Source organism: Pseudophryne corroboree, chromosome 9 (assembly GCF_028390025.1).
Source record: "Pseudophryne corroboree isolate aPseCor3 chromosome 9, aPseCor3.hap2, whole genome shotgun sequence".
NCBI classification, from domain to species: Eukaryota; Metazoa; Chordata; class Amphibia; order Anura; family Myobatrachidae; genus Pseudophryne; species Pseudophryne corroboree.
Window position 1 is genome coordinate 322,115,930 of NC_086452.1, and position 16,232 is coordinate 322,132,161.

The 16,232-nt window shown below is 44.8% G+C and overlaps 1 protein-coding gene across 1 annotated transcript in view; it reads right to left on the reverse strand.

The window, feature by feature from the left end:
• Nucleotides 1-5,200, reverse strand: part of NPTXR (neuronal pentraxin receptor) — a 74,370-nt gene extending 69,170 nt beyond the window's left edge. Inside the window, exon 1 of the mRNA XM_063940491.1 lies at nt 4,405-5,200. Within this exon, the coding sequence (XP_063796561.1) occupies nt 4,405-4,965 (561 nt within the window). The 5' untranslated portion in view covers nt 4,966-5,200. The remainder of the gene's footprint in view (nt 1-4,404) is intronic.
• Nucleotides 5,201-16,232: the final 11,032 nt, after the last annotated feature.

Consider the following 16,232-nt stretch of genomic DNA (forward strand, 5'->3'; position numbering starts at 1 on the left):
TTTGGAATTCCCTGCCCGAGGGAGTTGTAATGGCGGAATCTGTCAACTCCTTTAAGAATGGGTTAGATAAATTCCTAATGGATAAGGATATCCAGGGGTATGGTGCATAGTCATGCATTATAGTTACTATAAATAGGGATAAAATGCAACGGCTGACAGCAGCATCAGTCAGAAATTTTAGTCAAATCATCATTCATAGGAGACCACAAATAGGTTGAACTCGATGGACAATTGTCTTTTTTTCAACCTCAGATACTATGTACTAATTAAGTCCCTGTGGCCAAGCATGGATATACTTAACACTTGTACTGTTGGGGTGCCTTGAGGGCCGCATTTGAGAACCTCTGCACTAAACTATAGTGTACCCAACCAGTGATTAACAGCACTTAAGTCATATTTCACTTAAATTATCCTTTTGGTCAAGGCTTTTTCATTTTATCTTCCATCGGACGCAGCCTTTCATTTTTTTAAAAGAGCAATAAAGCAGGCTGCCTTTTTGTAGGTGACCATACACAACATGTTTTATGTGGAGTTCAATGGGTCTTCAAAAGGTAGCTGAATATAATAATGAAATAAAAATAGAAGGGGGTAATTCAGAGTTGATCGCAGCAGCAAATTTGTTAGCAGTTGGGCAAAACCATGGGGGTCATTCCGACTGGGTCGCACACTGCAGATTTTCGCAGCTGTGCGATCGGGTCCGGAATGTGTATGTGCTGCGGCCACAATATGCAGGCGCGTCGCTGCCCGGTGATGGGGAAAGCCAGGCAACAAATGTTTTAATGATGATTTCGATCGCAAGGTGACTGACAGCAGGATGGCGTTCCGGGCTGGCAACTGACCATTTTCTGGGAGTGGAGAGGAAAACACAGGTGTGTCCAGGCGTTTGCAGGGCAGGTGTCTGACATCAATTCCAGGACCTGACAGGCTGAAGTGATCACAGTGGCTGAGTAAGTTCAGAGCTACTCAGAAGCTGCACAAACTGTTTTTGTACAGCTCCCCTGCACAAGCATTCGCACAATTGCACAGCTAAAATACACTTCCCCATAGGCGGCGACTATCTGATCACACAGGCTGCAAAAAGTTGCAGCGTGTGATCAACTCGGAATGACCCCCTATGTGCACGGCAGGGGGGGGGGCAGATATAACGGGTGTAGTATGGTATGCCGGCGGCCGGGCTCCTGGCGACCAGCATACCGGCGCTGGGAGGCCGACCGCCGGCGGCCGGGCTCCTGGCGACCAGCATACCGGCGCTGGGAGGCCGACCGCCAGCATACCGACAGCGTGGTGAGTGCAAATGAGCCCCTTGTGGGCTCGCTGCACTCGCCACGCTGCAGGCATGGTGGCGCGCTATGCGCGCCACGCTATTTTATTCTCCCACCAGGGGGGTCGTGGACACCCACATGGGAGAAAAAGTGTCGGTATGCCGGCTGTCGGGATTCCGGCGCTGGTATACTGTGTGCCGGGATCCCAACAGTCAGTATACTGAAGTCCACCCAATATAACATGTGCAGAGAGAGTTAGATTTGGGTGGGGGGAGTTCAAACTGAAATCTAAATTGCAGTGTAAAAATAAAGCAGCCATTATTTAACCTGCACAGAAACAATATAACTAACCCAAATCTAACTTTCTCTGCAAATGTTATATCTGCCACACCTGCAGAGCACATGGTTTTGCCCGATTGCGATCAACTCTGAATTACCTCCCAAGTTGCATAAGTAGCTTTTAATATACAGTGTGCAATGATGTGACTTTATAGTCAGAGTTGACATATAATCCTCCTAACAGCGAGAACATATTTTAAAATCACATTTTGACTTTCTCTGTTTATATACTATTGACATCTAAACTATCAATTTCATTCAGAGATTCACTCAAAATGTTGACCTATCTGATGCCTTCTAATAATATATCCAATCATTTGTCTACCCATAAAATGGCTATTAATAGTCAAGTGACCAGACTCACCAATCTAACCAGTATGGGCAAAATTAGGGCTCTGGCCACCCATTGGCACAATATTATTACGAGCATGTCTCCATCTTCCTCTTCATCCCCCCGGATTTTGGTGAGACTCTGCCCCTTCCAGTTACCTGATATTTTGGGATTTTGTGGGCCAAGAACCTTCTTTTCCAGTCTCCCGGATTTCACATGCGAATGCTCCTGAGATTTTCCTTGATATATCATGGGGGATGCAGTGTTTGTTTTATGTTCAAATAACCACAGCTGAATTGGGGCACTAGAAAGCTCTGATGCAGAGGGACTGCTGTGTCCCCCAGTTAGTGGTGCTCCAAGGCCCGTGCCTCATGGGTCTAGTAAATTCAGCACTTCTGACCACATATGTGGATGACCATCACTCAGACTTAGTCATTTGGAGATCAGGTGATAAGGCTGTATCATGTGGTGTGCAAACAGTGTGGATAACCAATGACCACACACATATGCAAATCAATGGTTGATCACTTACTTCAATGAGACAGTACAAATCTGATTGATTAGAACTAGATATTGATTTAAAATTGACTGATCCCAGAACACTTACTAGTTTTCAACCATATACAGAATAGTGCTGAAAAACGAGAGCTGACCAGCATTAGCAGCATTTCACACTCCACAATCTCTGCTGTTTTTTTCTCCAGTGTGTGTTCATAGTGTACAGAATGCTTTTCCTGCAACCCTGCTGGTTCTTTACCTCGGGGTGCGAGTACTGTATATTGAATGAAAAAGCTCTGCATCATTTTACTCAATTGATTCTCCTGGTTGTAATGGAAAGAAAATTATGTTCCTTTGAAAGAGGAAGTCCCTCCTTAGGAGAATAAAGATTGAGAAGAAGTGCTAATGAGACAGCATAGAGAGCGTGCTAGAGGGAGGCCGGAAATGGGATGTAGAATTCATTATATTGATTCATGCATAATGCACAGACATGCACCAGATAACACCAGCTTGGAATTGACATAAAACCAGGATCTCACAAGACAATAATAGAATCATACAATGAAAATATGTTATGTCTGATTACATGAAAAGCATAACATAAAAAAGCTCAAATCTATTAGCGCAGATATTTATTGTAGAAGATAAAAAAGGAAATAGCTGATCTGTAATATTGCCACTGTATAATTTACATCATGCAATGTATATAAAACATGTAAATAGTAAACCATCGATGCTAGGGAGACCCTACTAAATAATGCCAGTTCTTATGCTGTGATCTATTTGGCAAGTCTGTAATAAATCAAGGGTATACAGTCCTGAGCCAGTAAATTGACTGCCTCCCATATAGATATATAGATAGATAGATAGATAGATAGATAGATATATATAGATATATATAGATATATATAATTTGGAGATCCCCAGTAAATGAAATAGTGTATGTGGATGATATATTACTATCAAAGTCTACCTGTTGCATCCGTCTTTGGTGACACAGTTATTATTCTTGGTTGCTTATGTGTGCAAATTGGCCTTTGTGTGTGTTCACTGTGGGTTTATTACTATGTCTACTTGGTCAAGGTAATAATGCACAGTAGGGCAGATGGGGATAAATCTGGAAATATTTCATATTAATATAACTGCCAGTATTATTTTAAAGCACACTAAATATGACTGGATTTGCTGTCATCATCTGTATTGTCTCACTTGAATACTGGCCTTCTCAATGGCAGAATCCACTACATACAGTATACTTCATTGTGTTCTATCGTCCAGTGTAAATAATAAACCCATGAGCCTTATTTACCTTATTCTGCCTAAGCAAATCATAAAACTACATTTCCCAACTTTAATCATTGAAATAACCATATGTATCAATTTACTAAGTTACTGCACAAGTCGGACAATTCAGAAGATATTGAAAAATTGTGAACACAAGAAAATAAAAATAGGGGTTGGGTGACAATCTTTAGACCCTTTGCATAAATGTGATTAGGTAATTGAACACAATAATACTATTATATAAGCAAATTGGTTGTCTTTCTGGATTGGTTGCCTATATATGCAGGGGCACAATATCAATTCATTTTTTCTAAAACCATTCTGGTGACAATAGTACATGTAAAAAAACTTTTCCTAAACATTATTATTATTATTATTATTATTATTATTATTACTTATTGCTGGATAACATTCACAATGAACATCACTGTCTACATCAATATTTAATGAATTAGAATGTTGAGGTGGATTAACATTTTATATTTCATTAATTAGATACATAAGCATGTAAACATAGACAACTGTCTCTCATCTTTTTTTATTCAGCTGTAAATCACAGTTTAGTTAAGAAAGCCCACTCAATTAAACCTAATCTTTATAATGAAATCTCTACGTAAGTCTCAGGAGTCACCCTATAGCTCATGTCTGTATTATCAGCCCTAAATGGCACCCATGTGGATTCCTGCTCACCTCAATCTTTTCAATGCGATCTTTGAGTGTCCTGACTGCCTCCTCCAGTTCCTGGACCGCTTGGGGGGAATCCAGGGGCAGATCTCCCATGGCTCCTTCTTTCGGTCCCCATCCGTCAGCTCCTTCCTGATAACCCTTGTCAAGACTGTTCTCGCAGCGACTGAGCTTTCCGGTCAGCTCCCTGATGGCCTCCTGATCGGTGAGGATCTGCTTTTTCTGCTGCAGCACAGTCTGCCTCAGCTGTTCTGCTGTGTTCTGCAAAGAAAGAACCTCTTCTCCCGCAGCCTGTGGGGAATCTCTCTGTACATCAGATGGGCACTCCATGGCCAGAGGTGTGCACAAGAGCCTGCTGAAGCTTGGAGGTGCCTGGCTCTTGGATCCAGAGAGCTCCAGAAACGCATCCTTTGATCCATACAACGTCTTAACACCATGGAGAGCTCCTAAGCTCTTCTCCACTGGAGTAGCCGGAGCCGACTCATTTTCAGCACCATGGACAGGTGCCTTGGCAGCTGGATGGACACTGGCTATAATGCAGATGATGGCACCAAGGAATGCAAGCATTCCTGCCACCAGTAAAACAGCCAGAAACTTCAGGGTGACAGCTACAGTGGGACACTCTAACAGAGAAAAGAGATGCCGAGCCCTTGAGTTGGAGGAGTTGCCTTGCTACGGAAGAAGACGTTATTCCCCCGGCTGCAGAGTGCATGAGCAGATGGATAGAACCTTGTGCAGCTCCCAGATCAAACTCTGCTCTCCCTCTCCAGTGCTCAGCCGTTGCTTGGTCTCTGACTTAGAAAGGGAGGAGAGGGCTAGACGTCATATCTCCCTCCCCCTCTTCATTTTTATTCCCCTAGTGAGCTAGCACTGCTTGTTTTAACCCCTCAGTGCGCTGCCTACAAAGTACATTTAGAACAGTATACCGACTAAATACAACACATGAGAAATATGTTGGTTTATGTGTTATATAGTAAGATACACATACGTATTTACGAGAGAGAGAGAGAGACAGACAGAGGGTGGGAGAGCACATCATATATACACACAATATGTTATACATGAACAAAATGTAATCGCTAACAATTATTAGATGAAGCCACATGCAACAATATAGTGGAATAGTTCAGTATAGTTCATAGCAATACTCTCAAACAAAAATACGCCTGTATATAAATGTCTGATTAGATTTCTACAGTAGATCTCTCTTTTGTCAGATAATTGGGAAACTACTAAAAATACTTAAATGGTTAAATTGGTTTTGATATGGGGTATAACATATATCAAAAACTTTTTTTATATTTTTTATTTTATAAAGTATTTGGCACACTGTATACCAAATGAGATTGCTGATTACCTCGGAGCTATTTATTTTAAGTGAGATATATATATATATATATATATATATATATATATATATATATAAATAAATATGTGTGTGTGTGTGTGTATATATATATATATATATATATGTGTGTGTGTGTATATATATATACACACACACACACACACACACACACACATATATATATATAGATATATATATAGATATATATGGCTCACTTAAAATAAATAGCTCCGAGGTAATCAGCAATCTCATTTGGGTATACAGTGTGCCACATATATATATATATATATATATATATATATATGTGTGTATATATGTGTGTGTGTGTATATATTAGTGATGAGCGGGTTCGGTTTCTCGGAAACCGAACCCCCCCGAACTTCACTCTTTTTACACGGGTCCGAGCAGACTCGGATCCTCCCGCCTTGCTCGGCTAACCCAAGCGTGCCCGAACGTCATCATCCCGCTGTCGGATTCTCGCGAGATTCGGATTCTATATAAGCAGCCGTGCGTCGCCGCCATTTTCACACGTGCATTGAAATTGATAGGGAGAGGATGTGGCTGGCGTCCTCTCCGTTTAGTTATAGAGCCTTAGAGTTAGTTGATCTGATTGATTGCTACTGCTTAGCTTATTGTGGGGAGGATTGGGGAGCAGCTGTTAGGACAGGAGGAGTACAGTGCAGAGTTTTGCTAGTTTTTTTTAATCCGTTCTCTGCCTGAAAAAAACGCTCCATACCATATCTGTGCTCAGCCTTAGAGTGCTGCATGATATATCTGACTGTGCTGAGTGCTCAAACTGCTTAATTGTGGGGGAGACTGGGGAGCAGCTATAGCAGGAGTACAGTGCAGTGTTTTGCTGACAGTGACCACCAGTATACGTTTGTCTGCCTGAAAAACACTCCTGTGGTGTCTTTTTTTCTTTATACTATAAACGCAGTCTGCTGACAGTGTCCACCAGGTCCATTATACTGTATATTGCAGTACGGTAGGCCACTGCTGTACCTACCTCTGTGTCGTCACTCGTCGTCATACATAAAGTATACTAGTAGTATATCCATCCATCTACATTGTATACCTGTGGTGTCTGTCTTTTTTTTTTTTTTATACTATAAACGCAGTCTGCTGACAGTGTCCACCAGGTCCATTATACTGTATATAGCAGTACGGTAGGCCACTGCTGTACCTACCTCTGTGTCGTCACTCGTCGTCATACATAAAGTATACTAGTAGTATATCCATCCATCTACATTGTATACCTGTGGTGTCTTTTTTTCTTTATACTATAAACGCAGTCTGCTGACAGTGTCCACCAGGTCCATTATACTGTATATAGCAGTACGGTAGGCCACTGCTGTACCTACCTCTGTGTCATCACTCGTTGTCATACATAAAGTATACTAGTAGTATATCCATCCATCTACATTGTATACCTGTGGTGTCTTTTTTTTTTTTATACTATAAACGCAGTCTGCTGACAGTGTCCACCAGGTCCGTTATACTGTATATAGCAGTACGGTAGGCCACTGCTGTACCTACCTCTGTGTCGTCACTCGTCGTCATACATAAAGTATACTAGTAGTATATCCATCCATCTACATTGTATACCTGTGGTGTCTTTTTTTCTTTATACTATAAACGCAGTCTGCTGACAGTGTTCACCAGGTCCATTATACTGCATATAGAAGTACGGTAGGCCACTGCTGTACCTACCTCTGTGTCGTCACTCGTTGTCATACATAAAGTATACTAGTAGTATATCCATCCATCTACATTGTATACCTGTGGTGTCTTTTAGTTGTGCGCATTAAAATATGGAGAACAAAAATGTGGAGGTTAAAAAAATAGGGAAAGATCAAGATCCACTTCCACCTCGTGCTGAAGCTGCTGCCACTAGTCATGGCCGAGACGATGAAATGCCATCAACGTCGTCTGCCAAGGCCAATGCCCAATGTCATAGTACAGAGCATGTAAAATCCAAAACACACGTGAAGTCAGTTCAGACACTGCCAGCCTGAGTCAGGTCATTCCCCTCATCAGGCTTTTGCAGAAGAAGCTGGAGGCATTGAAGGAGGAGCTAAAACTGAGCGATTCCGCTAGGCATGTGGGACTTGTGGATGGAGCCCTTCATTCGCTTAACCAGGATTCACGGGTGGTCAATCTGTTGAAATCGGAGCACTACATTTTGGCCACCGTGCTCGATCCTAAATTTAAAACCTACGTTGTATCTCTCTTTCCGGCAGACACAAGTCTGCAGAGGTTCAAAGACCTGCTGGTGAGAAAATTGTCAAGTCAAGCGGAACGTGACCCGTCACCATCTCCTCCTTCACATTCTCCCGCAACTGGGGGTGCGAGGAAAAGGCTAAGAATTCCGAGCCCACCCGCTGGCGGTGATGCAGGGCTGTCTGGAGCGAGTGCTGACATCTGGTCCGGACTGAAGGACCTGCCAACGATTACTGACATGTCGTCTACTGTCACTGCATATGATTCTGTCACAATTGAAAGAATGGTGGAGGATTATATGAGTGACCGCATCCAAGTAGGCACGTCAGACAGTCCGTACGTATACTGGCAGGAAAAAGAGGCAATTTGGAGGCCCTTGCAGAAACTGGCTTTATTCTACCTAAGTTGCCCTCCCTCCAGTGTGTACTCCGAAAGAGTGTTTAGTGCCGCCGCTCACCTTGTCAGCAATCGGCGTACGAGGTTACTTCCAGAAAATGTGGAGAAGATGATGTTCATTAAAATTAATTATAATCAATTCCTCCATGGAGACATTCACCAGCAGCAATTGCCTCCAGAAAGTACACGGGGACCTGAGATGGTGGATTCCAGTGGGGACGAATTAATAATCTGTGAGGAGGGGGATGTACACAGTGAAAGGGGTGATGAATCGGACGATGATGATGAGGTGGACATCTTGCCTCCGTAGAGCCAGTTTGTGCAAGGAGAGATTGATTGCTTCTTTTTTGGTGGGGGCCCAAACCAACCAGTAATTTCAGTCACAGTCGTGTGGCAGACCCTGTCGCTGAAATGATGGGTTCGTTAAAGTGTGCATGTCCTGTTTATACAACATAAGGGTGGGTGGGAGGGCCCAAGGACAATTCCATCTTGCACCTCTTTTTTCTTTCATTTTCCTTTGCGTCATGTGCTGTTTGGGGAGTATTTTTTTGAAGGGCCATCCTGCATGACACTGCAGTGCCACTCCTAGATGGGCCAGGTGTTTGTGTCGGCCACTAGGGTCGCTTAGCTTAGTCACACAGCTACCTCATTGCGCCTCTTTTTTTCTTTGCGTCATGTGCTGTTTGGGGAGTATTTTTTTGAAGGGCCATCCTGCGTGACACTGCAGTGCCACTCCTAGATGGGCCAGGTGTTTGTGTCGGCCACTTGGGTCGCTTATCTTAGTCACACAGCTACCTCATTGCGCCTCTTTTTTTCTTTGCGTCATGTGCTGTTTGGGGAGTATTTTTTTGAAGGGCCATCCTGCGTGACACTGCAGTGCCACTCCTAGATGGGCCAGGTGTTTGTGTCGGCCACTAGGGTCGCTTAGCTTAGTCACACAGCTACCTCATTGCGCCTCTTTTTTTCTTTGCGTCATGTGCTGCTTGGGGAGTATTTTTTTGAAGGGCCATCCTGCGTGACACTGCAGTGCCACTCCTAGATGGGCCAGGTGTTTGTGTCAGCCACTAGGGTCGCTTAGCTTAGTCACACAGCTACCTCATTGCGCCTCTTTTTTCTTTGCGTCATGTGCTGTTTGGGGAGTATTTTTTTGAAGGGCCATCCTGCATGACACTGCAGTGCCACTCCTAGATGAGCCAGGTGTTTGTGTCGGCCACTAGGGTCGCTTAGCTTAGTCACACAGCTACCTCATTGCGCCTCTTTTTTTCTTTGCGTCATGTGCTGTTTGGGGAGTATTTTTTTGAAGGGCCATCCTGCGTGACACTGCAGTGCCACTCCTAGATGAGCCAGGTGTTTGTGTCGGCCACTTGGGTCGCTTAGCTTAGTCATCCAGCGACCTCGGTGCAAATTTTAGGACTAAAAATAATATTGTGAGGTGTGAGGTGTTCAGAATAGACTGAAAATGAGTGGAAATTATGGTTATTGAGGTTAATAATACTATGGGATCAAAATGACCCCCAAATTCTATGATTTAAGCTGTTTTTTTATGGTTTTTTGAAAAAAACACCCGAATCCAAAACACACCCGAATCCGACAAAAAAATTTCGGTGAGGTTTTGCCAAAACGCGTCCGAACCCAAAACACGGCCGTGGAACCGAACCCAAAACCAAAACACAAAACCCGAAAAATTGCCAGTGCACATCACTAATATATATATATATATATATATATATATATCATAGTCACTATTTGCAGCTAATGTGTGAACTGTACAAAGCAATTCTGGAATTGGTTAATATACCAGGTTTGTAGACTTACATAATGAGAACAGAAGTACTATTTAAATCTATTACAAATTTCACCCCATTATGGGTGTGGCTCATTGGGATCGACAGTAACTAGGTTGACTCCTGAAATAGGTCGACACAGTCATTAGGTCGACATGGAAAAAGGTCGACATGAGTGTTTGTAAAAAATGTTGGTATTGTTTTCTTCGACAAGAGACCTGGAACCCCAATTAGTTCCCCATGTCCCCTCGCGTGGCTCAGTTCACTCGCCATGCTTCAAGCAGAGTGCATCGCTGCACTCGGCATAGGTTACTATTCCCAATCGTAGTCCAAGTGGATCATAAAGTATGAAAAAGTAAAAAAAAATATATAAAAAAACCTCACGTCGACTTTTTCATGTGTCAACCTTTGCCATGTCGACCCAGGGACCATGTCGACCTAGTGACCATGTTAACCTAATGCATGTTGACCAATAGTGATCGACCTAATGAGTGTCGACCTAAAGACTGGATAATAAATATATATATATATATATATATATAAAGGAAATGGAAAATATCCCATGGGGATGGGATCCTCATTTAGACGGGGAAAATAAACATCATGATCATCATCAGGGAAAAAACTCATCTGTTTGTGACACCGTCAACGTTCTATGAATTTGGCAGATCCTGTGTTGTGCTGTGCTTATTCCAGTTTCACAAAATCCCCCACAAAAAAAACAAATGAGTAGGCTATAATCTATGATGTACAGTCTGTGGAGAGCAACATCTCTGAGAAAGGATGGTGGAGTTGGGTAAATAACAACATAATAATTGTGAATGGGAAAAAAAAAACAGTATATAATGCATCATATGTATGATTTCATTCTGGAACCTAGAGGAGAGGATGTGCCCACCAGGGGTTTCCCCTATAGCCCTGTGCAGGGGCAGATTGGGATGGAAAATCAACCTGGGAAATTTAGGGAGGCAGTCCTAATAGGGGGAGGGGGGTGGGGGTTGAGAGGGGGGGGGGTCTTTCAAGAGGGGTAGGATCCCTCCTCATAAGGCCTGATTCTAAGATTAGACGCAGTTGGGCTTTTATTACATCTTTTGCTGCAGCTGCAGCTTTATGCTAATGTCCAGTGCCAGATTAAGGTACACATGGGTCTAGAAGTGACAGCTCACACTTCTCCCCTCGTGCCTCTTCAATGCTTCTTTCACACTGCTCCACTCATGCCCTTGACTTCTCCCAGTATGCCAATCCATTTTTCCCACTTCATCAACTCCCCTCCCCTCCTATACACACAGAAGTCTAATGATGCAGTGCTGATCCTGATTAAGCCTGCGGGGACAGACAAAACTTTATTGCAAGATATCGATTGGCCACCCGACGCGTGAAAGCCGTACATGCTCGGATTGTGCCTAAATCTGCTCACCTCCTACTACATGCCACATAAGAGGTCAGTGCACCGCACTGCACCATTATACTTTATCTGCCAAAACTGGATGGGTTAGTGAATGAGCTAGTAGGCGGTACCTCATACCCAACTACAGTGGTCATTTTCTGAACTTTATGTAACCATACTGGTGGTCAGTGCATAGCACAAACTATTTATACCTAAGGGAACCTCTATTGCAGCAGAGACAGAGAGAGACAGCAGGAACACACAGAGAGAGAGAGAGAGAGAGTGGCAGCAGAGACAGAGAAAGACAGCAGGGACATAGAGAGAGTGTCAGCCGGGACAGAGAAAGACAGCAGGTACAAAGAGAGAGTGGCAGCAGGGACAGAGAAAGACAGCAGGGACATAGAGAGAGTGCCAGCAGAGACAGAGAAAGACAGCAGGGACATAGAGAGACAGCAGAGACAGAGAAAGACAGCAGGGACATAGAGAGAGTGGCAGCAGAGACAGAGAAAGACAGCAGGGACATAGAGAGAGAGACAGCAGGGATATAGAGAGAGTGGCAGCAGGGACAGGAAGACACAGTAGGCACATAGAGATAGTGGCAGTAGGGACAGAGAGAGACAGCAGGGACAGAGAGAGATAGATAGAGAGAGAGAGAGAGAGAGAGAGAGAGAGAGAGAGAGAGAGAGAGAGAGTGCAGGTACATGGATAGAAAAAGTGGCAGCAGGGACATGGATATAGAGAGTGACAGCAGGGACATGAGTGGCAGCAGGGACAGAGAGAGACAGCAGGGACTTAGAGAGAGAGAGAGAGAGAGAGAGAGAGAGAGAGCATGTACATGGATAGAAAAAGTGGCAGTAGGGACATGGATAGAGAGAGTGACAGCAGGGAAATGAGTGGCAGCAGGGGCAGAGAGAGACAGCAGGGACAGAGAGAGAAAGAGAGAGAGTGGCAGCAGGTACATATAGAGATTGCCAGCAGGGACATGAGTGGCAGCAGGGACATGAGTGGCAGCAGGAACAGAGAGGAACAACAGTGACCTAGAGAGAGTGGCCACAGGGACATGATGGGCAGCAGGGACATAGAGAGAGTGGCAGCAAGAACAGAGAGTGGCAGCAGGGACAGAGAGAGACAGCAGGTACATAGAGAGAGTGGCCACAGGGACATGATGGGCAGCAGGGACATAGAGAGAGTGGCAGCAAGAACAGAGAGTGGCAGTAGGGACAGAGAGAGACAGCAGGTACATAGAGAGAGTGGCCACAGGGACATGAGTGGCAGCAGGGACATAGAGAGAGTGGCAGCAGGGACAGAGCGAGACAGCAATGACATAGAGAGAGTGGCCGCAGGGACATGAGTAGCAGCAGAGACATGGAGAGAGTGGCAGCAGGAACAGAGAGTGGCAGCAGGGAGAGAGAGGAACAGCAGTGGCATAGATAGAGTGGCCACAGGGACATGAGTGGCAGCAGGGACATAAAGAGAGTGGCAGCAGGGACAGAGAGAGACAGCAGGTACATAGAGAGAGTAGCCGCAGGGACATAGAGAGAGTGTCAGCAGGGACATGACAGCAGAGACATAGAGAGAGTGGCCGCAGGGATATCAGTGGTAGCAGGGAGATAGAGAGAGTGGCAGCAGGAACAGAGTGTGGCAGTAGGGACAGAGAGAGACAGCAGGGACATAGAGAGAGTGGCCACAGTGACATGAGTGGCAGCAGGGACAGAGAGAGAGTGGCAGCAGGGACATAAAGAGAGTGGCAGCAGGGACAGAGAGAGACAGCAGGGACATACATAGAGTTGCAGCAGGGATAGAGAGAGACAGCAGGGACATATATATAGAGAGAGTGGCAGCAGGGACAGAGAGAGGCAACAATGTAAGATTACCAAACTTGTAGGTAAGAATTTGCAGTGTTGCTTATTGCTCAAGTCTCCCACTCTTAGCCGAGCATGGCGGACGCCATGGAGGAGGAGCGGGACCCTCAGCAGCCTGCTTCCACTGCACTGTGAACCTGTGAGGAGGAGGAGGAGCCAACAGTGAGGAAGGAAAGGGCCATGCGTTGTATGCTGTGGCCATACAGACTGTGCCCCTGCTGCTGCAGCACAGCCCAATCAGCAAACTTACCCAGCCCGTGCCTCCACTGTCGCTTGCAAGTATGGAGTTGACACCCCGCCCGCCGCCCCACATACCCCCTTCTGCTGCAAAGTGTTAATAAAGGGTAAAAAATGCATTGTGCAGTGAGGTAGCTTGCAGGGCTGGTGGGTCCCCCTAAGTGGCTGGGCCCCATAGTAAGCACATCCTTTGCACCCATGTGATGCAGCTGCAGCCAGCCATTGGCAGTAAAGTGAAATTATAGCAACACAAAGTTACACACACTTACATGAATGTGTGTCACACACACACACACACACACACACACACACACACACACACACACAATCTTACATGCATGTCACTTAACACACGCACACACAACCTCACATACCAGTTACTCTAATCAGAGTCGTAGAGCAGTCTTACTGGCTGGGCCGAATAGAAATTACTCTACTCTTGGGCCCTCATTCCGAGTTGTTCGCTCGCAAGCTGCTTTTAGCAGATTTGCTCACGCTAAGTCGCCGCCTACTGGGAGTGAATCTTAGCTTCTTAAAATTGCGAACGATGTATTCGCAATATTGCGATTAGACCTCTCTTAGCAGTTTCTGAGTAGCTCCAGACTTACTCGGCATCTGCGATCAGTTCAGTGCTTGTCGTTCCTGGTTTGACGTCACAAACACACCCAGCGTTCGCCCAGACACTCCTCCGTTTCTCCAGCCACTCCCGCGTTTTTCCCAGAAACGGTAGTGTTTTTTCACACACACCCATAAAACGGCCAGTTTCCGCCCAGAAACACCCACTTCCTGTCAATCACATTACGATCACCAGAACGAAGAAAAAACCGTGAGTAAAATTCCTAACTGCATAGCAAATTTACTTGGCGCAGTCGCAGTGCGAACATTGCGCATGCGCACTAAGCGGAAAATCGATGCGAAGAAATTTACCGAGCGAACAACTCGGAATGACCCCTTTGGTTCCTGATTTCATGCAGGGTCCCGTTGGCAATGGTACACGGCCTAACCTAGATCTGCAGCAGCTGCCAGCTTCTCCTCTCACTGCTCTCATTCTAAGCCAGAGTCCCATGTAGCCCCGCCCCCTGTGAGTCCCATGTAGCCCCGCCCCTGCTGAGACCGTGACTCCCTGTAACCACCGTCAGAGCCACGCTACAGCCTCTGCCGCTTCCAGCTAGTGGCATCTGTGTGTGGCTGCCGGATGTCCAAGGGATCTAATAAGGGGCTGGCCTAGTGGGAACCTACCCGATGTACCAGCTAACCAATCCGCCCCTGCCCCTGTGGGACAGTCTGATACTGATTACTGCTGTTTCATATGTAGCCCCATGTTTTTCAAAGTAATTTGACAATTGACTCAAAAACTGTTTCATGGAAAGGTCTGGGATATTCCTTCATTATTTCTTTATCAATTAAGCAGAAAAAAGCTCTGGAGTTGATTCCAAGTGTGGTATTTACATTTGAGATCTGTTGCTGTGAACCCACAACATGTGTTCAAAGTAGCTCTTAATGCAAAACAAGGGGACACCACAAGTTGCAAACCATTCATAGTCTTCAAGAATAGAAAGGCAAGATTAGACGTTGCCAAATAATTTAAGAAGTCAGCCCAGTTCTGGAACAGCATTTTTTGGACAGATGAAACTAAGATCACCCTGTACCAGAATGATGAAATGAAAAATGATGGCTAAGGATTGGAATGGCTCGTGATCCAAAGCATAACACCTCATCCATAAAACACAGTGAAGGCATGGGTTTGCATGGCAATCTGCAGAGGATTGGATAGTTGCTGCACATTACATAGATTTACTTAACTGCAGTGGTTTTATACTTTCCATACAGCTAGTTTCATATAGTTAGAATCACCAAGATTTCTATGCAGGAGCAAATAGCTCCATGTGCTAGGTTTCTCAGTGTAATGTGTTCAAGTACTGGGTATGACAATGCTAGAAGTACTGTATGTGTTCTGTGTTCAAAATAGAGAGGATGTAACAGAATGACAAGGTGCACACAAATTACACTGTTACTAATAGCTCACAAGTTAAGTGTTTGAATACGGCATAGGAGATTTGGCGTTCAAATCCATTGCTTGAAGTGTTCTGAAAGTATGTGTAAGGGTATAGATAGATAGATATTTGTAATAGTGTGTGCGTGGGGGGGGGGGGGCTTCTGTATGTGTGTGCCCCTGCTTGATGTGATATTCCACTTAGTTAGGTAACAGTGAAACATTAATGTGCAAAGTAACTATCTGTTGTAAACAAGTTCAGTATAGACTTGCTGATGATAACTCAATCAGGACCTGTAAGCTAGAATCTTTTCACTTCTGGGGGTAGGGATAGCCATCGAACATCGATGATTCCAAATCATCCATGGTTTATGGTCGATGTCGAATGCTTTTGCCATCGATGGGAGAGAACCAGATGGTTTCCCTCCTTCGATGGTAAAATCTAAACAAATATATATATTTTTTTTGCAAGGTGCTGGGACACGGAGCATAGCTCCACCCCCTGACACCCGCTAAACCCCGTCCCGCAAGGGGACTCTTTGCGTTCACCACGCTGCCGGCATACTGGCGGCTGGGATGCCATTGTTGGTATACTGATGGCCGGCAT